Source organism: Pleurodeles waltl, chromosome 12, assembly GCF_031143425.1.
Source record: "Pleurodeles waltl isolate 20211129_DDA chromosome 12, aPleWal1.hap1.20221129, whole genome shotgun sequence".
Taxonomy (NCBI): domain Eukaryota; kingdom Metazoa; phylum Chordata; class Amphibia; order Caudata; family Salamandridae; genus Pleurodeles; species Pleurodeles waltl.
In genome coordinates, this window is record NC_090451.1 from 272441134 (window position 1) to 272469037 (window position 27904).

Consider the following 27904-nt stretch of genomic DNA (forward strand, 5'->3'; position numbering starts at 1 on the left):
CCTAGGCACGGGGTAGGGGTAGTTCTGGAGCAGGTAGAGGAACCGGGGCAATACCATCATTTTATAGAGAGCTATCCTGCCAAATATGTTGAGGGGCAGGGCCTGCCATCTCTGGAGGTCATTCTTGACTTTTCGAGTGAGCGCCAAAACATTAAGGCGGTCATTCCGACCCTGGCGGTCATGGACCGCCAGGGCCGGGGACCGCGGGAGCAACCCCAACAGGCTGGCGGTGCTCCCAAGGGCATTCTGACCGCGGCGGTACAGCCGCGGTCAGAAACGGAAAACCGGCGGTGTACCGCCGGTTTTCCGCTGCCCTGGGGAATCCTCCAGCTGCGCCGCCATGGGGATTCCGACCCCCATACCGCCATCCTGTTCCTGGCGGCTTTGGCCACCAGGAACAGGATGGCGGTATGGGGTGTCGTGGGGCCCCTGGGGGCCCCTGCAGTGCCCATGCCAATGGCATGGGCACTGCAGGGGCCCCCGTAACAGGGCCCCACTGAGAATTTCAGTGTCTGCATAGCAGACACTGAAATTCGCGACGGGTGCAACTGCACCCGTCGCACCCTTTCCACTCCGCCGGCTCCATTCGGAGCCGGCATCCTCGTGGAAAGGGGTTTCCCGCTGGGCGGGCGGGCAGCCTTCTGGCGGTCGCCCGCCCGCCCAGCGGGAAACACAGAATAACCGCGGCGGTCTTCTGACCGCGCAGCGGTATTCTGGCGGCTCCCGCCGGCACCGCAGTTACCGCGGCCGGCGGGAGTCAGAATGACCCCCTAAGTGCCCAGGCCACTTCAGGCAGCAGAGCCACGGTTACTCCAAGATACCGGAAGCTGTTACGCCTGATAGGGATGGAATGTTGCCAGTCAAAGCAGTCCCTTGCGGGGTGCAGTGGCACTAGCAGAGATTTACTGGGATTGAGTATCAGGCCGGAGGCCTCCGAAAACAGTCCCAAGATCTGCAGCGCCCGGGGCCCGCTGCAGGAAGTCTGAGAGTAATGCCCTTCAGGAGAGTGAGGGACCCTGGCTGAGGCAGTCCTCCTCCACGGCCCGTGCAGGCCTCTTCTCCTCTGGGGCGTCTGAGGGGGCCCTCCTCTCAGGACAGGGGAGCCCCGACCACGGGTTCCCCAGCCGACGGGCTGCCCGGACCACTTTGTTTCCTTCGGCGGGACAGGGTGCGTCTGCGCCCCGGGGGATCAACTTGGCTAGGACCTGGGGAGCCCCCCTGGGCCTGGGGGGCCCCTCCGGGCCAACCGGTTCTCCTCAATCAGCCAGCCCCACACCCTTTCGGGTGACTCAAAGAAGAAGGTCTTCCCGCCCATGAGGACCTTAGGGCATGTGGGTAAAAGAAGCACATAGCTTAACTGTATTGCCCTGACCTTTTGTTTAACTCCTTCGTAGGAGCAGCGCTTGGTCTGCACCTTCCGGGTGTAGTCTGGGAAGATTAAGATCCTGTGGTTGTCCCAACGGAGGCCCGAGCGTGCTCTAGCTTCTCTAAGGATGGTGTTGCGATCCTTGAAGTTAAGAAATCGTGCAATCAATGACCACCTGGGTCCCCCAGGAGAAGGTCTGGGCGCGAGCGCCCTGTGAGCCCGCTCAATCGCAAACCAGGGGGAGAGATGCTGGTCTGGTACTCAGGATCTAATCCAGTTCTCCAAAACCTTGATGGCCTAGCTCGCCTCCCCTCCCTCCGGGAAGCCAACGAAGCACAGGTTGTTACGCCTGGAGCGGTTCTCCGCATCTTCGGCTCGGTGGTGCAGCTCGGCTGTGCGGGTCATCAGCTAGACGACTTTCGTTTTGAGCTCTGCGAGCTCGACTTCCGCCTGAGAAACCCGGTCCTTGACCTCCGTGATGCGGCCCACTGCCATCCGCAGATCCTGCCGCAATAGGCCCACGTCCTCACGTACTTCACCAATTTTAGTCTCAACTGCCAGCTGTGAGGACAGAATGGCCTGGAGGATCGTTCCCACCCCCTCCACGGCGGGTCTTCCTAACGTCGAATCACTCATTCCCTGGGGGACCGCCTGTGTGGTGAACTGATCGATGCGCTGCTGGGAAGCCAGAGGCTGTTTGCCATCCCTGTCCTTCACCATGTCGTCTCACCAGGCCGGAGCGTCACAATGCCTCTACTAGCGTATTGCCCACTTCTCCCAGGATCTCTTCGCCTACTCGCACGCAGCATTGCACCTCAGGGTCAGGAAGTTTGGGGGAGGGGCCCCTCTGTCTCGGGCTTCCCCGCAAACACCCTCCACGCACTCTGCCCTCCGGCCGAGGATCGTCTTTCAAGGGAGGGGCTGCCCGGCCTCATGGGGCCCTCAAGGCACCCCCCCCTTGGTGGCCCCAACCTCTCCTCCACTACCTCACCTGGGCAAACGAGCACCTATCCAAGTGGCCTGATGTCGCCGCGCCTCACTGCGCCAGGATCACTGCTCCCCAGCTGCTCGCCACGTGTGGGCACCCAGCTGGTCCTCCCAGGTGGGGCCTGATTCTCTGCCCTGCAGGCTCTGCTCTCCCGTGCAGCAAATGGGGCCGACCGGCCTCACGGGGGCCGCAAGCCTCTCCACAGTAGGCGCCCAAGCCACTCCCACTCTCCAGGCTCGAGCACGTTGCCTCAGCCACCGGCGCCGGCCAGACCGGCAGCGGCTCCACCGCTAAAAGTTCATCCACCTCAGCCTCTTCCTAGAAAAGTTCAGTGTGATCCGCCAAGCAGGGTCCAAGAAAAAAAGAGGGTCCCAAAATGCGCTTTCCCTGAGCAATTTCCCATAGGATATTTGCAAAAATGGTGGAAGAGAATTACATCAAATTTGGCAGAAAGCGAGTTCTTTATCAAGAATGCCTGATTTTGTGATTTGGTGTAAATCTGTTAAGCTAGTTTTGAGAAACTGAGTTTCAAAATGTTTAGATATTTGTTGCCACTGAAGTCCCACAGGACTTAAGTGTGAAAAATCAACAATCTTATTGGCTGGTTCTGCAGGAGTAATGCAGGATTGAAAGACCTCATTGACAGCTGCCATTACAGGACTTGTTGAATCAGTCCAGAGCCCTGAACATAAAAAAAATAAGGTCATAAGTGGGCAGGGTAGGGATACCTACCAGTGGAAGCCCACGCCTGCCAACGGGGGCCAAAATAAAAAACAAAATGTCATCATGGTCCTGCAGAAGAGACCCAACAAAAAGAATATTAAAGCACAGCCTTCAGGAGAGTTGACTCCTAATACACCATGAAGCCCAATTACATGGGTAAGCCCCTACTATGCACAGTCTATACTCAGTGCACAGACTGTGTGCAGAGTCCACACCCTCCAAAGACTTAAGCCCCATTAGGTGGGCAAGGCCCTTCTATGCACAGTCTGCACTCAATGCGCAGACTGTTCGTTGAGCACACTCCATCCAGACACACAAGCACAATGAGGTGAGCACACCCATACTACGGAGTCAGCAATGAATGCACAGATTGTGCATAGAGCCCAGTCCCCCCAGAGACCTAAGACCCATTGTTTGGGCAAGCCACTACTACTCTGCGTTCAGGAAGAAGACTATGCATACAGCAGACTCCCTCTAGACACGCAAATGCTATTAGGGGAGTAAGCCCCTATGATGCACAGTCAGCACTGAGTGCATCGACTGTGCATGCAGTACACTCCCAACAAAGACCCAAGTACCATTAGGTGGGTATATTATCTTACGTTACATTAAAATAAAAACTTAGTTCACTGAAAATAAACAAATCTTATGGTGAAGTTACATTTAGATGAAAGTGCCAGGTAAAAAATGCTACTTTAAACTAAAATATTCACCTAGTTTACTGTGCTCACTCTAACTTGCGCTCATGCCATGCACTGCTCATGACATCACATAGTACATCACTTGTGACGTGGTCAATGACATCACTGACATCTCAAATGATAATATTCATGACATCATCCATCATACTGCTATTTAATTCAGTTTAGAAACCAGAACAGCCTTTGAAAGCACTGAAGGGCACAGGATAATGTAAAGAATAAGTTACATAAAGATATATGCTTATATAATAACCAAAATTCCAGGGCAGCGCACTCGGTTACGGTGAATTAACTTGACTTAATTTATTAAGTGCAACAAACAAAAGAAACAACGCGTTTCGACTAACCAGTGTACACATGTGCTTATAAAATAATTAGACTGCGTCGACTTCCTCTAGAGACAAAAAGCCCCATTAGGTGGCCAAGCCCTACTATGCGCAACTTTCACAATGTGCACAAATTTTCACAGAGCATCCGCTACCTCCAGACACCCAAGCCCCATTTGGTGCCCAAGCTCATACTACACAAAGCCTTCATCCTGTGGAAAACTCTTCACAGAGAGCCCAGTCCCTCCAGACATCCATGGCCCATTAAGAGGGCAAACTGATAATTTGTACAACTTTCACTCGGAGCAGAGCTTTTCATGGAGAGACCACTACCTGCAAGTATCCAAGTCCCATTATGTGGCCATGCCCACAGTACTCATAGCCTTCACCGTGTGCACAACTCTTTACAGAGAGCTCATTCCCTCCAGACAACTAACATAGCTGGACTCTCGCTCTAGGCGAGACTGATGATTTAAAGATGACAGCACTTTTGTTTGTAGGCGACTAGGCCAATCCTACAACAAGTCGCAACTGTCGGCCCAACCGTCCTGGCTCACAAGCAGTACCTCACCAAAAACCCAAACATTAAAATGTGATTTCTGGCAGCCTTTACACATGGACTCTAAAATGCGACATCTCAGGGGAGTCGTGGTGGAACGGAGATTACTGTTTTCTCACATTAATACTAAGTCTCCGTCACACACAGGCAATGAAGGAGATGCAGGAAAGTTTTCAATATATTTATTGAAATGACTGCAATCTACACTAAAATGCAGAAGCTGCAATGGTTAGGATAATGAATAATAAAAGAAGCATAATTGTTAAGATGAGAGTCGTGAGTACAAAGGCCCCCACCATCTTGCAATAAACATGTGATGTAAAAACTTTAGCATGGAGAACCTAATCTCTAACCTAATGACAGCTAGGTGTGATAAACCTAATGTGCCAGTACCATGTCCATGAGAAACGCCCCCCAACCCTCGTTACCTTGGAATGAGATCACTAGGTCAGACTCCATGGTGACACGAAGGCTAAGTTCTACAGCAAGGTGATGTGCAGGATAGATGGCTTTGATGGCATCTGATAGGAATCCCTCTGATAATCTTGTCTGTGTGAATTGTATTTCTACAGACCATGTAGGACCCCTGATGCAGATATGTTCCCAAACAATAGATAAGAAGGCATACTTGTGGCGGCAATTATGTAAACAATCCCGACAAGTGTACATTATGTTCCTGTCACCCGTAAGTGAGAAAGGGACATGATGCCAATACCGATGTACATTACTTGATTATGATGCTGATAGTGGCGCCTTCACACAGTGACACTAATAATGCAAATAAAAACATTTCTCTAACTATAAACAATGGCAGTCATCTTAAAATAAATAATAAAATAAATAGGCTAAAACAGAACAGGCTAAGTAGGTTAAAAGTCACTAGGTAACGGGGGCACAGGCCTGCAAGCCAAAAGGCTAAGCTAATCTCCTGAGTCCCAATAAAACACTACACAACCAAGTCCCATCAAGTCACTAAGACCCTTCTATGCACAGCCGTCATGGCCAGGCCCTGCTCTCAATCCACCTTGGGCAGCCAACTCTCTGCCACGCATTTGCCTGCGGCCATGCCCTGCTCCCAACCCCCCGTGGGCAGCCAACCTTTGACAGTACACGGTCTGGGGTTGGCTGCAGTATCTGGCTTGCAGCCAGGCCCTGCGTCCAACCCTGCAGTCAAACCCCCCTGTTGCACATAGCCTTCACTTGTTCAGTTCAACCCACCACACACTTGGGCCCGGCTTCCCCCTTCTTTTTTAAAAACAAATTCTGATACCGAGAGCCCCTCATGGGAAACAATGCGGCCACCGTACTCCAGCGGTAGTCCAGATGGCCATGGTAGCTCCCATAGGACATCTGCCATATTGCGGAAACCGAAAGAAAAAAAAAAAAAAAAAAACTTTTTGCTTTTTTTTACGAGGACTGAGCTCCTGTGTCCTGAAATGGCATGGGCAGCATTTCTCTTCATGTTGGGCCCAATCAGAATGATTTGCGGGAACAAGGCAGCCAACAGAAAATAATAAGCCGTTCAGCCCATCAGATCGTTCTGTTATTTGAGATTGCATGATTGTGGGACTCTCGCAAGCCTTCCCCAAACCCAACTGTCGATATATAAAACGTTTTTGAACCTTCATTTCTCAAAAACTACTGAACAGATTTACACTATATCACAAAAATCACGCTTTCTGAACCAAGATCTACCTTTCTGTCAAATTTGGTGTAATTTTGTTCAGCCATTTGCGTGGTATTGGTGTTCAATTTTCCTATGGAAAACTGCATGGGTTAATTGCGTTTTGGGACTACCCTTTTTTATCAGCCGCTGCTTGATGGCACACCCAGAAACTTTCCAGGAATGAGCTGAGGTGGAGGCACCCTGGTAAATTTTGTGAAGATTTATCAAATGGTGATGTTCTAACGGTAACTAGGTTCTATATGCAACTACACAGTGGAGACAACCACTCTGTGATACGTATATAATCCTCCTTTTATTAGCTCTGTGCTGCACTGAGCCAATAAAAGGAGGTTAGCCAACAGGCTACCTGACGTCAGAGGTCTTAAATTCACCTGTAACCTCCCTGCCAGTCCCTCAAAAATGCACAGGGCCTTCCTCTCTACTTACCTCCCCGTCTTACCAGGCCCCCTCCCTGCTACCCTTTCTTTTGTGGCACCCCTCCTCAGGTCTTTCAGGGTAATTTTATGTAGAGGAAACTCAACCAGTATTGGAGCGCTTTATATGGGCACCTTAGATGACTACCAGTTACACAAGGTCACATTTGTTTTTTAGGCATGAGTGTTAGACCTGACAGCCTTAGAATGGTCTTTCCCCCAACTTTTTGCCTACATCCTCCATGTTTTTGCTGGCTTAAAGACTCTGTGCAGTTTACCACTTCTAACCAGTGCTTGTGCTCGCTCCCCTAGAACATGGTAACATTGGCTTATCTGTAAATGGCATATTTATTATACTTATAAGTCCCTAGTACAATACACTACAGGTGCCCAGGGCCTGTACATTAAATTCTACTTGTGGGCCTAAGGCACTGATTGTGTCACCACTTAAGGAGCCCTCTAATCTTGTCTCAGGCCTGCCACAGCACAGCTTGTGTGTGCAGTTTTTCATTCCCATGTTGAGCTGGCAAAATAGCCCTTTTGCCAGGCCCAAACCTTCCCTTTTTATACATATGTCACTCCAAGGTAGGCAATGGGCAGCCCAGAGGGCAGGGTGCAATGTATTTGAAAAGCAGAACATGTACTTTTAGGTCTTACATATCCTGGTAGTGAAAAACTTCTAAAGTTGTTGTTCACTACAGCAAGGCCTACCTCTTGCACAGGATAACATTGGGATTACATCATTACATCTTGTAATTCACAATCTAGAAAGATACATTTTTTGAGTTTAGTGTCTCTGGAATCACAATTTAAAAACACAATTTGTGGTAAAGTCAGATATTAAATCATAATTCTAAAAATATCACTTTTAGAAAGTTGGCATTTTCCTACTTCAGCTATTTGGTGCCTGCTACATGTCTCCTATCACTTGTCAGGGGTGGGTGACAGCTGGGCTTTGTGTAGACTGCCACACCGAATGGAAGTTTAGATTTACTTGATGGGCCTTGATGGGCCACCCTGGCAGGATGGGAAAGAGGAGCTGGCCAGAGTCTCACTTACACCTGAATAGGCTGTGTCCTGCCCCAAACAAAAAGCTGCACAACCCACTGTAGTGAATCTAGAGCCATGAAAGGAAGGTCAGGACCTTTGTGCACTTCAAAGGCCTGTCTTTGAAGTTTCCCCCACTTCAGAGGACAAGCTGGGTATAAGTACTGGACCTCTGACACAACCAATTCAGTACACCTCTGGACCTGTGACTACTCTGCCAGGAAGAAAGACCGCTGTGCGGCTGAAGGAGTGACACTCTTCAGGACCGCTGCTTTGCTGGACTGCTGCTTTTGCTGGACTCCAGCCTTGCTGTGCTGTCCTGCTTCCTGCTTCCTGCTGTTGCCCTGACTGGGTGAGAAGGACTGGAACTGCATCACTTGAACCCAGAGTGAATCGAAGGGGCAGCCAATTGGTCTCCTGATCTGAAGTCTCACGGACATATAAGACTTCCAACCAACCTAATGCTGCACCTGAACTCTGCCATCTGTGACCCTGTCCTGCCAAGTTTTGCCATGCCAGTCCTGGGCCCTTGGAAATGAGGCCTAAGGTGCTTGCTCATGCACCACTGCAAAGTTCCTTGTACATCCAACAGCTTTCAGGCAAAAATAAATGCTCCAAGATAAGTCTGGTGATTATTGTACCTGCTGGAGAGAGAGATGGAAGTTTTGTCTAGTGGCATTTTTGAGTCACCTATGGTAGCTCAGATGGTTAATATGCCTGCTGCAAAGAATGAGTATCATGCAAAGAACAGTATTTTATGTGCATAGAATATTGGGTTACTGCTTTTGTTACAGAGATTCTTTTGTTGCAGGTGCAATTCATAAGTTAAAATCGTAATCTAGCACAGTGAGCTATGAACTGCCATCAAAGACCTGCTTGCAAACTGCATGCCACAAATTAGAAAGTTATGTTTTTTCCCAGTCTTTCATTATCCTTATGCTGCTAAAAAAAGTTTGCTTGCAAAGAAATACATTCTTATTATTAAAGAGATTGTGCTTCTCCACACCAAGCACTCTTAGAAAATGAATACCAGTGTGGATGACGTGAATCCTACACCTTGCAGTCTCCTATAAAGTGCTTGACACCCTACTCTGGTATGAGGGGTGCTATAAAACAAATTAAATACATGTGACAGAGAGGCTATGGAGAGATGAGGCCCTTATGTTTTTACTTTCTTTCCCCACCACATATTTATGTGAAAAAGCTTCCTCAGATCTTATGTACTTAAAAAAAATTGAAATTGCCTATGAAATGGAGAATGCGACCTGAGGATTCAGCTTTCCTAAATAAAACTAAACGCTGAAGTTAGTCGCCAAGAACAAGTGCCAACCTTCCCGTTAAAACATTTTGATTTTTGCATATTTTTTCAATACTAATTATATCTTTAGTCATTTGAGTTTTTGTTTGGCGTGTGCTTGTTTGTTTATTTCTTGCAAATTACTGTTTTAACGTTTGAAATTTAAATCATACAAATTGCTTGGGGGTCCCCGGCTTCCAGTAGTGGTTCAGTGGGGTCTTCAGGAGTCAAAACCTTGGGAATCACTGGTGTAGAGCAATAGGGCCATTTCTTCCACTTTGTAAATGGATATGGGTTGCCTGAATGTTTTTATGTATAGGTGTGGTAGTGCCTGTACACACGCAATAAGTAAGTGGTCCATTTTCATAGCTCATATTCCTACTCTTCCATCATTGGCATGTGCTTGTGCCTCTCTTTCTGGATTTATCCTTCGCTTCCGATCTGCGGCTCCCAAACACCAAAATTTTGAACGAATAATGTTGATGGAATCATCAGTGAAATTGAAATCGGCACAATTTATGCATTGGATAGGATGGCAGCAAAGCTCATTGAGTAGATGTTTTGCTGAGGTTTTGCTGGACTGCTGCTTTGCTGGCAATGTGGTGGTAGACATTATGGGTATTGGTAGCCACCTTTACACTGAAGCCTGCCCTGTGGTTGGCTCTGCTCCATGCCAGGCACAGCCGACTAGCTGGGGATTCCAGTAGTGGGCTTCCCAAGGGTAGGGGTGCCTGGAAGGAATACTCTGAATTCATCATGAGATGCACCACAAGGTACTGCAGGGCTGTGGAGAGCGGGGCACAGAGGGATCATGAGGAATCGTAAGGGCCTTTAAGTTCAATCAATCTGAGGGCTCTTCTGGCCAACTTTTATCTTGAATTGTATAAATATTGGGTAGTTTTAATATGCATTTTAAACTCCTAAATGAAGATGCCCTCCATTGGGATTTGATGAGAGCATACTCATACTCAGTGCTGTTGGCTAACATTTGGAAGTGTCAAAGATCAAGGTTTGCAGGGAAACATTTTTTAAAGATGGGGCTCCTTAAGCAGCCACTTTCAATCAGATTTCCAAGTACAATAGACATTTAAGCATGGGAATTTAAGGGGCCCTATAAACTACATTTTCATTCAGGCATGGCACTGTCCTCTAGCTTTGAATTTCCAACCACTTAATTTCCCAAAAAGGGATCACATTTCATTAAAAGCCACATTAAATCTAGGATCGCTGTCAAAGACACAAATGACCAGTTGATAGTGAATTTCCCCATTATAGTTCTCAAACATCTGTCCTCACCACCTCTACTTATTGTGTGGCTTACACAAAAGTAATGGCTTAAATCATTTGGCTTTTCTTCATTAGAACCCAACCACCATCAAGCAGTTACAATAAATTATATAGTTAGCTGCTTAGAAGTGAAGTGGCAAAAATCAACCTCACACATAAATGTTCCCTGGGTGTCAGGGAAAGTAAAGATTCTGTGGTTTGATTCTGAATGCCTGGAATGGAAAAGGAAGCTAGGGAATCTCAAATGGCCAAAATCTTCAAATAGGGACAGCAACTCTTATTGAGAAACTTTTAAACGTTTTTCAAGCATATTATTATAAGAATTATTGGGAGATACTGCTGGATGTAATCACTACCACGAATGCCCAGAAATTCAGGAAACTAGTGAGAAGAGGAGTTCACAGCAGGGACCAGCAGTGAGACAAGGGCTGGAAGCCTGGTTATGCCAAAGGCATGGGTGAAGCATTTGTCATGAATGTATAAGGGGGAAGATGGGGGTGACCAAGGCATCTGGCCCTCTGAACAAAAACAATCTCCTTTCCCTTTTTTCTGATTCAACAGTGAAACGTCTCATTGTTTCAATTAAGCTAACAAGATCCACCGGAACTGATGTCCTTCCAGCCATTATGATAAATTCAAAAGTGAATTGGGGGGCACATTTGTTCTCCATAACATTTAAATCCAACAGTTCCCAGATTGTGGAAACGGGCAACTCATTCTCAAGACCAGTCAGCATTCACCAAGGTGTCCTTCAAGGTTCGATCCTCTCCCCAACCCTCCTCAACCTCTACTTATAACCACTATGAGTGATTCTCAGAAACTCTGGGATTCTCTTTCACCTTTACGCCGACGATACCCAAACATACTTGAAAATCTCATCCCGGGAGGACAGTGCCCTGCTTTCAAATACACTCTTAAAGATTCAAAACTGGATGTCCAACCACCATTTAAAACTCAACCCAACTAATACAGAATTTTTTTTAAACTCACCTCTGAAAGAACAAACACTTGTACAAGTATGAATGGCCAACTTTCCCACCTTCATAGGCTGCCCTAGCATTGTCATGGGTACCAGGTCATTCGGCACCATCCTGGACAATCGTCTCAATCTTCATAGCCACAGAGCAGCCATGGCCAACAGTGCATGCCACCAACTTAGGCAGCTTTGGGGCATCAGAGCACTTTCGGAACAAGACTTCAAAACAGTTGTGCAGTCTCTCGTTCTCTCTAGACTAGACTATGGAATTGCTCTTCTCTCAGGCATTCCCAAAGTTCACCTAGGCCCACAAAGAGCAACACTACATGCTGCAATACGCTTTGTCTTACGTCTCAAGAAATGTGAACACATTTCTCCTGTCCCCATTAACCGTGGGGCCAATTAAAAATTGCTTGCATCACCCAGGGATCGCTACACTCCTCCTCATCCTATCTAAAAGAGAAACTGAAAATCTCCGGAGCAAATAGGGGTTCCAGAAGTGCCCATTCCCTGCTCCTGGATCCCCCCACCTTCAGGCAAGAACAATACACCAGCCAGTCTTTCTCTGGTAGCACCACTAGAATATGGAACTCTCTGCCACCCTTACTCCGTCTAACCACCTGACGAGTAACCTTCAACATGCAAATGCAATAGGTCTCGCATTTTCTTAAGTTAGAGCTTTTGGCATTGTAAATCAATAAATTGACTTTTCTTGCCACATAAATTGGTCAACCCTGCCTCATAATTTCATCTTTTCCTGCCATATAATTCCAGTGGCCCTTCATATAACTAAAGCACTTCCATTTACCTTATTCCTCTATCTGCAGCAAAAAAAATGAAAATGTTGCTATTTAGCGTCCTAATTTAAATCTACCATGCAAATTCCAATAGAATATTACTTTCACTACCCCACCATCAGAGTTGCTGGCTGGCTAACACAATTCCCCCAAAAAAGACACAAGGCAGATACAGAGGAGAAATAAACTAGAAGAGTCACCCAAACGTATCAAGAGTGTTCAAACAGTCATAGTTTAATAAGGATGTTCAGTTGGCCGGAATCATGGTCATAACTGTAATAAGGAGAGATTATTAAAACATATACAATTATCATATAAAGCTTTATTAGAAATACACTTTTGGCATTAGACTGTAATGCTCATAACACCATCTCATAAATATAATGTGTAGGAAACACAAGTTTTTTTTAATTTCTGTTGCTGGTGTTGCCCCGTGACCCTTCTGGTGTCGGGTAGCACGGACTACGCAAGAGACACCAAAAAGCAAACTGGGACTAATAATGTACATTACTGGGACTAATAATGTACATTATGTCCTCAGATTCTTTAAAGTGGCAACACACGGCGTCTTCGAGACTACATTAAGAACTGTGCGGATGGATTGCTTAAAGATATGAGGTCGCCATAAATAGTTCACATCTCTGCAACAATCGCGCATCTGTGTCATCCGTACAATAGGTTTAATGGAATAGAGTATGCTGTTCCATCATAGCTTTGAGCTTGTTGCTAGGCAACAGCGCAGCCTGCCTATCTCTGTGGTATTTTGCAGAAGCAGCAAATAAATTAATAGATAAAGGTCAAACCAGTGAACTTTTTTTTTTTTTACAGGTGTTTGGTGAGCCCACAATGTCAGGCCATTTGCATTCATTCTGCCTTCAAAGTAGCGCTACTAACTACAGTTATTTTACAGCTATTTAGCCGCAAATTCGAAAATCTGGTATTTACTGTAAACTCGTTTTCCTCTAATTTATATTGCCTTCCTGAGAAGGTCACTATGTCTAGCCATTGAAAACATGCAGCTTTTTAGCAAGTAATCTTTCTTTACCTCTGCAAACTGAACATGATGTGGTTGTTTCAAGTGAGAATACAGTACATGATTTTATACGATCAAACTAAGTTGAAGAATTCTAATATGACTTATTCACTTTGTGACCCCAGCAGGGTTCATGAAAGGGAATAAGTTAAACGCGCAGATATTTGTTCACTAGAGAAGTAGAAGAAAGCAATGCTTATTGCAAAGGGAAATAAATTGAGACTACGCATCAGTACCCACATAGCTGCTGTTAACAACACCCGTGAACTAAGCAACCAAAGCTCTCTCTGACAGCTAGCAGCAGTTGGTTATGAACACCCACTTTGATAAGTTGCTAACTAACACGACAAACCAGCCGGGAAGTGAGGGATGGAAGGGAGAAGCTGGGTAACGGCGGTGCGAGCCGATTCAAAGCGCCATGAGCATGAGTGCGAAGGAGAAACACAAGAGAGAAAAAATGAAAAGTAAAACAGTTGACATAAGTAAGTCAATTCAAAGCCCCACAGCCACCATGAGTGGGAGCTCGAAGGAGAGACTCAAAAGGAAAAAGAAGTTCACTTGCAGTGAAACATATTGGCAAACGTGCAATTATCCATGTAACAGGGTCGGTCCCCAAGGCGGTAACAAACCACCCCAAGGCAGGTCAAACGTAAAGCATTTACCAATGTCATCAAAGGATTTTTGAAAGGCAAGCCCACAAACTAGTGAAAGTGATGGGCATGAGGTGGGCATGGTTAAAAGCCCAGATACATACTAACATGTGGGAAAAGCAGCGCTTGCGCGCTGCTATGCTCAACCTAAAAAGGAGCTCAAGCTCCTCCTATCTGACAGACAAATTGGTTATTTCACCCTCAACTAGACTTATTTACTCTCTCCAATGCACCCTGATCTTCCTTCGTTCAACTGTTCATGTCCTTTGCCTTATTGTTACAACTCTCTCTTTTGGTAACTCCTGTATAAATACACTGATGTAAATCTCCGTGTTCAACTACTATTAATGTAACCCGCTGTAACCCTGCATTCTGTGTGTTGTGAAGCGCTCTGATGCCTCTAGCCAATGTCTATGCTATATACCATTTAAAAAATAATACATAAATAAAGTAGATTACTCCGGCAGGAGTATGCCCTAAAAGCTGAAAAAGTGCCAAAATTAAATCCAACCACAAAAAGGGAGATCCATTAGACCCTAAGAATTTATTGTCTAATTAACTTGGGTGTGAAAGTCTAGGCAAATATACTACTGCAACTGCTGAAAGAGTGGCAAGATGAGGCCAACCTAATTCCAATAGAACAGTGTGGCTTTAAATAGGGGCATTCAACCTTAGACCACTGTTTTATCCTTTGGGTGAAAGCAAAGAAATCCCTTGAGGGTGGGGGGTGAGGTATTCACATGCTTTGTTGATTTTAAGACCTCTTTTGATCTGGTGGATCAGGGAATGCTGCTGTCTAAATTACAATCCCTGAGAATCCCAGGTAGCATCCTTGGAATACTAAAAGAACTTCACAGGAATAGCTGGGCATGTGCTGAGTTGGATTTTAGGGGCAGCTTCTCTAGACAGATAGGTATTAACAATGGGTTACATCATGGATGTTTGTTGGCTCCCATGCTTTTTACTCTTGTCCTAGCAGACCTCCTCATAATGCTAGATGCTACTTACTCACTCTAGATGGGTGGCCGTTGTGTCCCTTGGCATAGTTAAAATTCGATGAGTTTTTTTTACTATAGGTAGAACCCTCATTGGGCTGAAAAGGAAATTGGTGGAATTCGAGAAATACTGCATTCTGAACTTACTGACAATTAACTTCGATATAACGAAATTTATTGCTTTTGGGAGGAAGTATGATGAATTCATTTGGTCATAAGGGCAAAAAGAATCTAGGAAACCACTGAATATAAGGACTTAGGAATGTTTTTTGATAAATCCTTCTTCTGGTCTCTGCATGTAAAAAGTCTAACGTCCAAAACGTATTCAAGTATTGGCAGATTGAGGAAATTCAAACAGGATTATGGCGTGCCCTCGCTCCATTCTGTGTTAGCGGCCTACAGTGAATGGTCTGGTCACAAGCGTTACAGTAGTGGACGTTAGGGCCTGAGCTCCTATCTAGAGAGGGAGAAGGGGTCTGTCTCAAAAACCTGCTATCACAACCGAAATGTGCAATGGTTTCCGCTATTCAAACGGAAACAGGACTCCAAGACCGGTATGCCATTGCATTGGTACGCTTACTGAGATATTGGGTAACTTATTAATGTCGGAGCCCCCCCAAAATTGCTACGTTCTGTAAAGGTGAGATAATCAAAAGTGAACACACTTGGACATTCAAGCTCAATATACTCCAAAAAATGAATTAACTTATCTGGGTCAGAGAGCTTCGAGAGAAAGTATATGCTCCTCATGCCTTCTCTGCTAGAGTTCTGTGATTCCTGAGAAGCTAACATGTCCTTCTCATATTTACACGAGCTCACAAACCCTCGGGTGTGCAACGATACAATAACATTAGGATAAGGACTTCACCCACTTTATGCTCATCCATCAAGAATGTCATCATTTTGGAACGCAGAAGGGTTGTGTGGATGTGGGTCGAGGATGCACTCTACTAAAGAATATATCTGGCTAGATTTTCGGTATCTTTTAATGCCTCAATAGAACATGTTAAATTCTTATTTTTTAAAATATAATGTAAGTTAGAGACTGATAGGAGAAAGCTTTTTATTCCAAATGCATTCTTTGGATTTAAGTTGTGCCCTGGCAAGATATTTAGGCGGTCATTCTGACCCTGGCGGTTGAAAACCGCCAGGGCAGAGTGCCGCGGAAGCACCGCCAACAGGCTGGCGGTGCTTCATGGGCAATTCTGACCGCGGCGGTAAAGCCGCGGTCAGAAAAGGGCAACCGGCGGTTTCTCGCCGGTTTACCCCTGCCCCAAAGAATCCTCCATGGCGGCGCTGCTCGCAGCACCGCCATGGGGATTCCGACCCCCTTCCCGCCATCCTGGTCCTGGCGGTAAAAACCGCCAGGAACAGGATGGCGGGAACGGGTGTCATGGGGCCCCTGGGGGCCCCTGCACTGCCCATGCCACAGGCATGGGCAGTGCAGGGGCCCCCTAACAGGGCCCCATAATGATTTTCAGTGTCTGCCAAGCAGACACTGAAAATCGCGACGGGTGCCACTGCACCTGTCGCACACCAGCAACTCCGCCGGCTCCATTCGGAGCCGGCTTCATCGTTGCTGGGGCTTTACCGCTGGGCAGGCGGGCGGCCTTTTGGCGGTAGCCCGCCCGCCCAGCGGGAAAGTCAGAATGACCGCCGCGGTCATATGACCGCGGTGCGGTCTTCTGGCGGTCTCCGCCCGCCGGGGTCGGAATGACCCCCTTAATGATTTAAAAGAGTTTGCACCGTGATTGTGTTTTATGAGGCTCATACCGATGGATCTTGATAGTTCTAGATATGTTTTTATCTTGGAAACGATGTATTGCTGAGCTATTGTTTAAGAGCTTGCGGCTCAAATAAAGATATTATTCACTGACTGCCATACTCAGATACTATGGACCAGTTATGTAGGGCGAAATTGTCACTTTGACTCTATCATAAAGGCACTTTGCAAAACGGTAATGCCCCAATGAACCTCGCTTGTCTTGAATGTAAACATAATGCCATTCAGTTCTCAATGTACACATAGAGAATTTCAGGCTTGATTGTAGGTGAAAATCTACTTATCATAGGTGTGATCTAAAGTATTGCATCCCTTTCCTGTGTTTACCACTTACAAATAAGTTGTCATCAGCAGGGTTACGTGGGTTCCAGATGTAAAATCCGAAGGGAACGAATACAGCACTATTCAGAAACATTTAGTAATATGTATATGAATATGGCATTTAAGCCTTGTAAACGCAGCATTACTCACAGAAAATAAGTCAAAACTGTAATATCAAGAATAATTAACAGCAAGACACAAGTATTGACAAAAAAAGTTTGTCAATCAGGCCCTTAATGTCTCTTCCTGAGAGTGTGTTTGTGAAACAGTAGCTTAATATATCAATCATGTGCATTTAAGAAAAAGACCAGGCCCGTCCTGAAGCAGACAAGTTTCATATATCTTGGCATTAAACACCCCTATACTTCAGCCACAGCCTGCACAGATCAGCAGCCTCCTCTCTCACCTCGCTTCCCTTCCTCAGCCAACCACAGGCGCACGCACATGAAATGTGGAGTGTCCTAGGAAGCAAGAGTTTATGGATACACGAGCAGCTACTGTGTAGACCTGCTTAAGTGATTAAGGGCCAGATGTATTAAAGGGTTTTACCCATTCTGTGTCTAAGGGAAAATGTGTTCATACATATGGCCCTAAATGTCTCATGGGAAGGGTGTTGCAGCAGGCACATTGAACACAGCTAAAAAGACAGGTAATAATGAGGATATGCAATCAACGCAAATCAGTCAATGCAAGAGATCAACAGAGACCCACCCACTGAGTTAAGGCAGTCCCATGTTCTGAATCCCATTATGTGTAATATGTATGTTATGACTTACTGTAGAATGCCAACATAATTTTCAACAATCCGTGGGTGAGTAGATTGCCAGTTCTTTTTAAACCCCATCACTAGGATATTTGGCTTCATTCTTCCAAGACCCGATGCCTTTGATTTAAAAATAAAAAGAACATTTGAAACCAGAGACCAGAAAGTACATATTGAATCACAAAGGAAATTATGACACAAAGGGTGATAAATGTTGATTCATCATTGAGATAGTAGGAGTGACATCATAAACCAGTGGTTCCCAACCTGTGGTCCGGGGACCCCTGAGGGTCCGTGCAGGCTTCTTGAGGGGTCTGCAACTGCTTAGAAAATTAAATAATATTAACAGATTAGGTCCTCGGTTTTCAGTAATGACTCACTCAGGGGTCTCCAGATCCCAATAATGATTCATTGGGGGTCCCCAGATTCCAGTGATAAAGTGGGGGTTCACGGAAGTCAAAAGGTTGGGAACCACTGTAATCTGAACACCATTCACATCACTGTGCTGTTAAGGTCCTCAGTGATCAGTGCCAGCAAGGGAAGTGCCGGGGTACCAAAGGTACAGCTTCTACCCTGGGTACTCCTAATTACCATCTATAAAAGAATATCAGGACCCATATTACATATCAGACACAACGTCCCTGTTTGCACCACAGAGCCCCTTTATCCGGGGGCACAGACCCCAGCAGTGCACCCTATAACAACTTGTGCCTGTACTGTGTAGGAGGGTCAGGCAGCTGCAGTGAGTGACTGCACAACTGTAAGTGAATGTCTGGGGGGGGGGGGCATGGCACCACTTTCCCCTCATTCCGTCTACTAACTGCATGTCACATCTGGAACTCCTTTTTCCCCATTCCAAAGGTGCCCTTGGAAGTTTGCACTAACTCCACCCCACCTCTATGTGGCACACAGTCAGTGCATTTCCTGATGGCCCCTTTTTAACTGCATCTGTAATGCGGTGTGGGCACAGAGGCAAAATGTTTCATCTTTTCCATGGGTCCCTGCTCACATGCAAATGTTGAAATGCTCCTCTGCGATTTTGCAGGGCAAAATGTGCATCCGCACAACCCACAATTATAGAAGGGGCTGCACCCTGTAATACTTAAGTAGACCTTCGGTGCAATAAGCAAGTGGAAACACGGGGGGGGGCAAGGGGACTGTAATAGGACCAGAGATCTCATCAATATTTAAGTTATCGAATTTACTGATTTCAGGGCAAAGAAAACTAAGTTATTTTTATTCACTTAGTTTAGCTAAGGTTTCCACTGTATGTTGGGCACGAAATTTTTACAAGTCCTTGAGTGGTCAGCTTGTCCACGCAATGCCAGCCAGAGGTAAATGGACTCCTCTCTAGTGTGTGGTTGACATTTGGTAAGGGAAAGGCACAGTCGTGATTATTACATTTGGCTCCAGCACCAGAATCTGATGTGCTGGCACCTCAGCTATGAAAAATATAAACTATGGCAGACGGCCATTTATGCCTGAACATAAAATGTACATGTGAGGAGTGTGCAAAGTAATTCGTTTCCTCAGTGAGGATGAGGTCGCAAATAAAAGCATGAAAACATTCCCATCATTTTTGTGGAAACTGAAGACACAAGGGAAAATATATCTCAAAGTGTGCATCATATCTGCGCGGATCCTGGTGAGAGTGCTTTGCTAATCTGATCCCTGTAAGTGAGGAGGGGGAGGGCGGAGGTCTACCAACTAGTGGAGTCCCAGGCATGCCTCAACCACACAGATCTCGCATGTAGTATATTTTGTGTTCAATTTATAGTCCAAAACACAATTACCCCCAAAAGACTTCCTTTTATTTTTGCCTTTCTTGCCTCCATTCACCTGGTCTGTAGTTCTCTGTTCAATGCGGTACATATGCTACAATACATATAAAAAATATGAAAAATAAAAATGAATTGCACGAAAGCTGAGGTTAGGAGGAAAGAAAGAGTATGGGGGTCATTCTGACCTCGGCGGTAAAAGCCGCTTACCGCCGGTCAGAAGGCCGCCACAATACCGCCGCGGCCGCGGTCAGCCGCCACGGACATTCTGACCCACAACTGCAAAACCTCCGAAAATCCGCCCTCCACTGCAGTCCGCCACATCAGCGGCCAGCGGTAAACTGGAGAAGACCAAACCTCCACCGCCACGCCAACAGAAATACGCCCATCCCATTATGACCCGCAAATCCACGCGGCGGTCATTCAACCGCGGTATTCCATTGGCGGTACACACCGCCGCGGTCAAAATACACACACCTTTACAAACCCCTACCACATTGGACAATTTGAAAGGCACACACCTGAAACCCATACATACACCACTCCCACACATCCAATACCATATAAAACACACACCCACATCACCCACAAACCCCTACCAACAAAAACCAGAGACGAAGGAGAGAGAGACACACATCAGAGAATAGATAGCCAGACACACAGAGGCACACCGCAACATCACACACACCACATAGAAGCACAAAGCACCACACACCAACACACAAATCATCACATACACCACCCCACACCTCATACACACCACCCCATGGCACCACAAAGGCACCCACGCTTTTCGGACCAAGAACTCCGGGTCATGGTGGAGGAGATCATAAGAGTGGAACCCCAGCTCTTCGGCTCACAGGTCCAGCACACCACCATAGCGAGGAAGGCGGAGCTCTGGCAGCGGATCGTGGACAGGGTCAACGCGGTGGGACAGCATCCCAGAAATAGAGAGGACATCCGCAAACGATGGAACGACCTACGGGGGAAGGTGCGCTCGATGGTCTCGCGACACAACATCGCAGTGCAGAAGACTGGCGGGGGACCCCCACCCACTCCACCCGAATTCACAACATGGGAGCAGGAGGTACTCAACATCCTGCATCCTGATGGCCTCGCTGGAGTACACGGAGAAATGGACTCTGGTAAGTACAAGGCCAACCACTTCACCCCACCCCCAGCATGCTAACCCCCACCCTCACCCCCAACCCCCCAGCACACATCCTCCCTGAGAATGTCTCCCCAGCACAACCCACCCAACACCAACCCCTGCATGCCACCCCCAAACTATGGACACCCATCACCTAAGCATGACCACTGCACATACCCATCACCCCCCCCCCCCCCCACAAAACACCCTCACAACACCTCCCCCAAGGGAATGCCAGCACTGGGGGACAAGGGCACCTATAAAACGCAAGCTAATGCACACACAGAAACAATAACCATACCCTCTTACCCCATGCAGGACCCGAACGACAACACACCGGTCAGGAGGGACCAGAAATGTCCATCCCACCCCCAGAACAGGCCACTAGTGATGACAGCAGCTCTGTCGACCTGGAACCTGACGACCAGCCCGGACCATCGGGGACCTCTGGGCAGTCGGTTCCCCTCACCCAGACACAGGCCACTGCAGACCCAACCCCCTCTGGGAACAACCGCACAGCTCCCACCCAGCGGGCCCATGCCTCTGTCTCTAGGACAGGTCAAGCAGCGGTGTGTCTACCACTACAGGGCCCCCAGGGTAACCCACCAACCCAACAACAACAGGGACCTGGGGGCAGTGGGAGTGGGCACACCGTCCAGGGGACAGAGGCCCAGGGAAACAGGGCAACTCGGAGGGCTGCTGTGCGACAGGGGGGGGAGGAGAGGCCCAGGGAACCCACTCTCCAAGAGGCCCTCACCACCATCATGGCTGCCTACCACCACTCACAAGAGACGATGGCGACGGTACTGGCCAGGTTCCAGGAGATCCAGGCACAGCAGGAGCAACGCTACATGGGGTTCAGCGACCAACTAACCAACATCTCAACCGCTATGGGGAGCATAGTCCAGGCCCTGAACCGCATAGATGACACGTTTCGGGACCATGTGGCATCACACCGGGCCCCTGTCACTACCCAGGAACAGGAACAGCCTACCACCTCCGCCGGTGCTAGTGGACAGGAGGCCCCACCACAACGACAGCCCCCCAGAACCCCACCTCCTGCTGAACAACAACCGCCCCGCAAAAGGAGCCTGAGATAAAAAAAAACGACAGAGTAGGATGTCAAGTCCCCCGCCAGCATCACATACCCCCTGAAGTCCTCCCACTGTCCCACATGGCCACCCTGTCAAACCTTGAACTGCCCCTGCTCCATCCTGCCACAGGCGTATGGACAATGCACCTGTGAGACTGAGAACTGGACTCCGCCATGGACATTACTCCACCCCCACCCATCACTGTTTCACCATCATGTACCAATATCTATGCACTAATAATAAATCACACATTGCACTGAAATCAATCAGGACTCTGGCTGTCTTATTTACAAAAGTATGACACATTACATATCAATTACGTATTGTGAACATTGTGAATTACACATACCGAGGTAACTTAGCATTAGTCCATGGGCCAACCAAGCCGAGGTCACGCAGTGGCTCATACAGCACAGAAAAGGCAAGGGAAATTCAAACATCATGTCCATAGGTCTGGGGGGAAACCGACAAAGTTGAGATGCAGGAGGCTTTCAGGAAATGTAAAATGGCATGGGTGATCATTACCTGTGTGCTACTGGAAATACTGTGCTATTACTCTGTCCCTGTTGTCTGTGTCGTCCTCTGAGTCTTCCTCCTCTTCACTCTCCGCAGGCTCCACAGTTACTTCAACACCACCATCTGCACCATCCTCCTGCAGGAAAGGGACCTGACGTCGCAATGCCAGATTGTGAAGCATACAGCAGGCCACGATGATCTGGCACACCTTCTTTGGTGAGTACATCAGGGATCCCCCAGTCATATGCAGGCACCTAAACCTGGCCTTCAGGAGGCCAAAGGTCCTTTCGATGATCCTCCTAGTTCGCCCATGGGCCTCATTGTACCGTTCCTCTGCCCTGGTCCGGGGATTCCTTACTGGGGTCAGTAGCCAAGGCAGGTTGGGGTAACCAGAGTCACCTATTAGCCACACACGTTGTCTCTGTAGCTGCTCCATCACATAGGGGATGCTGCTATTTCGCATCACATACGCGTCATGCACTGACCCTGGGAACTTGGCATTTACATGGGAGATGTACTGGTCAGCCAAACAGACCACCTGGACATTCATCGAATGATAACTTTTTCTGTTTCGGTACACCTGCTCATCGTCTTTTGGGGGTACCAAAGCCACATGTGTCCCATCAATGGCACCAATGATGTTGGGGATATGTCCAAGGGCATAGAAATCACCCTTCACTGTAGGCAAGTCACCCTCCTCTGGGAAAATGATGTAGCTCCGCATGAGTTTCATCAGGGCAGACAACACTCTACTCAAAATCTTTGAAAACATAGGCTGAGACATTCCAGATGACATGGCCACTGTGGTCTGGAATGACCCACTCGCCAAAAAATGGAGGACTGACAAAACCTGCACCAGAGGGGGAATCCCTGTGGGTTGGCGGATGGGGGACATCAGGGCTGGCTCCAGCTGGGCACACAGTTCATGGATAGTGGCTCGGTCAAGTCGGTATCGTAGTATGATGTGGCGTTCTTCCATTGTCGACAGGTCCACCAGCGGGCGGTACACGCGAGGATTCCTCCTTCTCATCGCAAGTCCCAGCGGACGGTGCCTAGGAAGGACAACATGGAGCACAGAGTCAGCCAAACCACAGGTACGTACAGACAGCTTGCACAGTTAAAGAATGGCAATGGGTTGAAAGGCGTGTATGTGTGGCAATGCAAGGCCTAGGCCTGTGTGTCGCAGTCAAAATTTAAGCCATGTAGGCCCTTGAAATGGCGGCTGCCTGACCTGTGAAGTGGGACAATGGGATGTGAGGTCAATGCGCTGGCGGGGCACACCGTGGCGGTAGGCGGTCGAAGCCCGCGGCGCAAAGCCGCATTGGTTAACATTGAGGCCTATGGGTTTCAGGAGCCAATGACGAAGTGCGCCGGCGGTCGCGGTACGCACCGCCGCGGGCGTGACCGCCATTTTCTATCTGCTTAATCACTCGAGACCTGATCATCCACAGGAGAGGACCTATACTGCAAGTGCTGCTGTGACCTCGGTCTGGAAGATACAATGGCTGCTGCGACTGGGGAAAGGGCCCCTGCCTTCACGTCTGAAGAGTTGGAGAAGCTCGTGGATGGGGTCCTCCCCCAGTATGCGCTACTCTACGGTCCTCCAGACCAACAAGTGAGTACACCGGGTGCACATGGAATGGGCTATGCCTGTGTGGATTGGGGTGGATTTAAGTTGGTGGGGTGGGGGGCGAATGAGGAGTGCAACGCCCGACACATGAGAGCATGTGCCATATGGCAAAGTTGGTGGGGGGGGCCAATCACATCTAACATGCAGGTCATTGATGAATTCCTCCTTTCCACCCTGTACATGTCAAATAGGTCAGCGCCCATCAGAAGATCGAGATTTGGCGTGCCATCGCCAAGGAAGTTCGGAACTTGGGGGTCCACAACAGACGGGGCACCCACTGCCGCAAGAGGTGGGAGGACATCCGCCGCGGAACAAGGAAGACCGCAGAAACACTGCTGGGGATGGCCTCCCAACCTAGGAGGGGTGCCAGTCGCACCATGACCCCCCTGATGTCCCGGATCCTGGCGGTGGCTTACCCAGAATTGGATGGGCGCTTTAAGACATCACAGCAGACACAAGGGGGTGAGTATCAGCACATTCTCCTATCTTTCTGCGCAGTGGAGGCGTCTGGGTGGGGGAGGAGGGCTGTGGGTGACATTAGGCCAGGGCGCTTTCTGTAGTGTAGTCCTCTCCCTTAGGCATGGCCCTGTGCCCCCGGCCCCCACCTCGGTAGGGTGACAAGTACAGCCATTGAAGGTCCTGCATCTCCCATGTGCGCGTTTGACGTCTCTTGGCCTGTTGTCCTAGTCAGTAGTACTGAGTAGTGTACCCCGAATGCGCGGCTTAGTGCATTAGGCTCCTGTGTCTGTCCTCTCCGCCAACGGTGTTGACATTGCATGCACTCAACCTGGTCTTCTTTTTTCTCCCCCCACCCTTTCTCTTCATCTTCTTGTGCATGTGTGCATTAGCATCATCAGGCGGAGGAGACTTGACATCAGAGCACAAGGGAGCTGCAGGACACAAGGCCCCGGTGGGCCCAGGAACAGACACCGAGGGCACCAGTGATCCGGAGGGCGAGGGGAGCACCACGACGGGGACCGCTGGTGAGAGCAGCGAAAGCGACACGTCCTCGGACGGGAGCTCCCGAGCGGGGGCGGCAACATCCGTGCCCCCCGCCTCTACAGGTACAGCCGCCACCCAGCGCACCAGCCCCGCCCTCCCAGCAGCCCCTCAGTCTTCGCTCCGTGCCGGTTCGCCCAGGAAGGCGCGCGTCTCCTTCGCCCCAGGCACCTCAGCCCCTGCCCCTGTTGCCCCTGCTGCCCTCAGTGCGGAGCTCATTGACCTGGTAAGGACGCTCATTGTTGGGCAGACGACCCTTTTGAATGCCATCCAGGGTGTGCAAAGGGAGGTGCAACAGAGCAATGCGTACCTGGAGGGCATTCATTCGGGTCAGGCTGCCCATCAACGAGCGTTCACTGCTCTGGCCTCAGCACTGACGGCAGCCATTGTCCCTGTTTCCATCCTCCCTCTTCTTACTGCCTCCAGCCTTTCTCTGTCTCCTGTCCCTCAGCCTATCCTATCCACACCATCAGACCAGCCTGCACACACCTCAACACCCAAGAGCAGCTCATCCAAACACAAGCACCACAGATCCCACAAACACTCACCCAAGCAACACCCAGGTGCAGACATGCCAACAGCCACTCCCACCCCTGTATCCCCCTCCTCCTCGTCTCCCTCCTCCCTCCCTGTGATGTCTACACTCACACCTGCATGCACCCCAACATCAGCCAGTGCTTCCATCACCACCTCACCCTCCAGTACAGTCCACACTTGTGCAGTCACCACCCCCACTGCCATTTACACGTCCCCTGTGTCCTCTCCCACTGTGTCTGTCACCCCCTCTTCCAAGACACACAAACGCAGGCAGCCACCCACCCAACAGCCATCCACCTCACGACAGCCTACAGCACCAGCACCTTCACCCAATGACAGCACACCTGACTCTCCTACAACCACCTCCTCTACCTCCACTTCCATCTCCACTTCTCCTCCCTTTTACCTTGGCCCTAAAAAACTTTTCCTGGCTAACCTTGACCTCTTTCCCCCCGATGAGCTCCCCCATCCATCTTCAAAGAGTCCCAAGAGCACCGCAGCCACCACCAGCCCAGCTTCGGGTGTCACTGTTGTGCATGGGTTCTGGAGCCCACCCTTTGCCAGCAGTGACACATCCATCAGCAGCAAGGACACGTCCAGCCCCCCCCGGCAAGAGGACCCGCAAAAACAAGGGCCGCCGTGCGAGGACCGACAGGGCTGCCCCCAAGGAGCAATGTGCGGCCACTTCACCACCCACACCATCTAGGGGAGGCAAGGGCCCGAGAGCCCATCAAAGGAGCGGAAGGGCAGCAGGAGCGCGGAGAAGGTGGACCCCACATGCCACATCCCAGCTGGGAAGGAGGACACTAAGGAGGCCAGGAGTCCGTCCCCGAAGGGTCCAGAAACGTCACGGTCCGAGGGCGACTGAGACGGGAGTCCAGGCCAGGTCTGGCTCCCTTGACCTGCTGGATGAGCACCGCTGAACAGGTCCTGCGGTGCAGAAGAGCACCGCTGAACAGGGCCCCGCCGTGGAGATAGGCACCGCTGAACAGGGCCCGCGGTGCAGAAGAGCACCGCTGAACAGGGCCCCGCCGTGGAGATAGGCACCGCTGAACAGGGCCCGCGGTGCAGAAGAGCACCGCTGAACAGGGCCCCGCCGTGGAGATAGGCACCGCTGAACAGGGCCCCGCCGTGGAGATAGGCACCGCTGAACAGGGCCCGCGTTGCAGAAGAGCACCGCTGAACAGGGCCCCGCCGTGGAGATAGGCACCGTTGAACAGGGCCGCGGTGCAGAAGAGCACCGCTGAACAGGGCTCCACCGTGGAGATAGGCACCGCTGAACAGGGCCCGCGGTGCAGAAGAGCACCGCTGAACAGGGCCCCGCCGTGGAGATAGGCACCGCTGAACAGGGCCCCGCCGTGGAGATAGGCACCGCTGAACAGGGCCCGCGGTGCAGAAGAGCAACGCTGAACAGGGCACCGCCGTGGAGATAGGCACCGCTGAACAGGGCCCCGCCGTGGAGATAGGCACCGCTGAACAGGGCCCCGCCGTGGAGATAGGCACCGCTGAACAGGGCCCACGGTGCAGAAGAGCACCGCTGAACAGGGCCCCGCCGTGGAGATAGGCACCGCTGAACAGGGCCCTGCCGTGGAGATAGGCACCGCTGAACAGGGCCCGCGGTGCAGAAGAGCACCGCTGAACAGGGCCCCGCCGTGGAGATAGGCACTGCTGAACAGGGCCCGCGGTGCAGAAGAGCACCACTGAACAGGGCCCCGCCGTGGAGATAGGCACCGCTGAACAGGGCCCCGCCATCTCAAGCACCGCTCCGCTGGGCCCTTCATCTCAAGCACAGCTCCGCTGGGCACCGCCGTCTCAAGCACCGCTCCGCTGGGCCCTTCATCTCAAGCACCGCTCCGCTGGGCACCGCCGTCTCAAGCACCGCTCCGCTGGGCCCTTCCTGTCATGCACCGCTCCGCTGGGCACCGCCGTCTCAAGCACCGCTCCGCTGGGCCCTTCATCTCAAGCACCGCTCCGCTGGGCACCGCCGTCTCAAGCACCGCTCCGCTGGGCACCGCCGTCTCAAGCACCGCTCCGCTGGGCCCTTCCTGTCATGCACCGCTCAGCTGGGCACCGCCGCCTCAAGCACCGCTCCGCTGGGCCCTTCCTGTAATGCACCGCTCCGCTGGGCACCGCCATCTCAAGCACCGCTCCGCTGGGCCCTTCATCTCAAGCACCGCTCCGCTGGGCACCGCCGTTTCAAGCACCGCTCCGCTGGGCACCGCCATCTCAAGCACCGCTCCACTGGGCACCGCCGTCTCAAGCACCGCTCCGCCGGGCCCTTCATCTCAAGCACCGCTCCGCTGGGCACCGCCGTCTCAAGCACCGCTCCGCCGGGCCCTTCATCTCAAGCACCGCTCCGCTGGGCACCGCCGTCTCAAGCACCGCTCCGCTGGGCCCTTCATCTCAAGCACCGCTCCGCTGGGCACCGCCGTCTCAAGCACCGCTCCGCTGGGCCCTTCCTGTCATGCACCGCTCCGCTGGGCACCGC

At 49.9% G+C, this 27904-nt stretch overlaps 1 protein-coding gene across 1 annotated transcript in view; it reads right to left on the reverse strand.

The window, feature by feature from the left end:
• SLC12A3 (solute carrier family 12 member 3) overlaps positions 1-27904 on the reverse strand; it is a 251049-nt gene that overhangs the window by 83826 nt on the left and 139319 nt on the right. The window contains exon 18 of the mRNA XM_069215813.1: positions 17726-17832. Within this exon, the coding sequence (XP_069071914.1) occupies positions 17726-17832 (107 nt within the window). The remainder of the gene's footprint in view (positions 1-17725; positions 17833-27904) is intronic.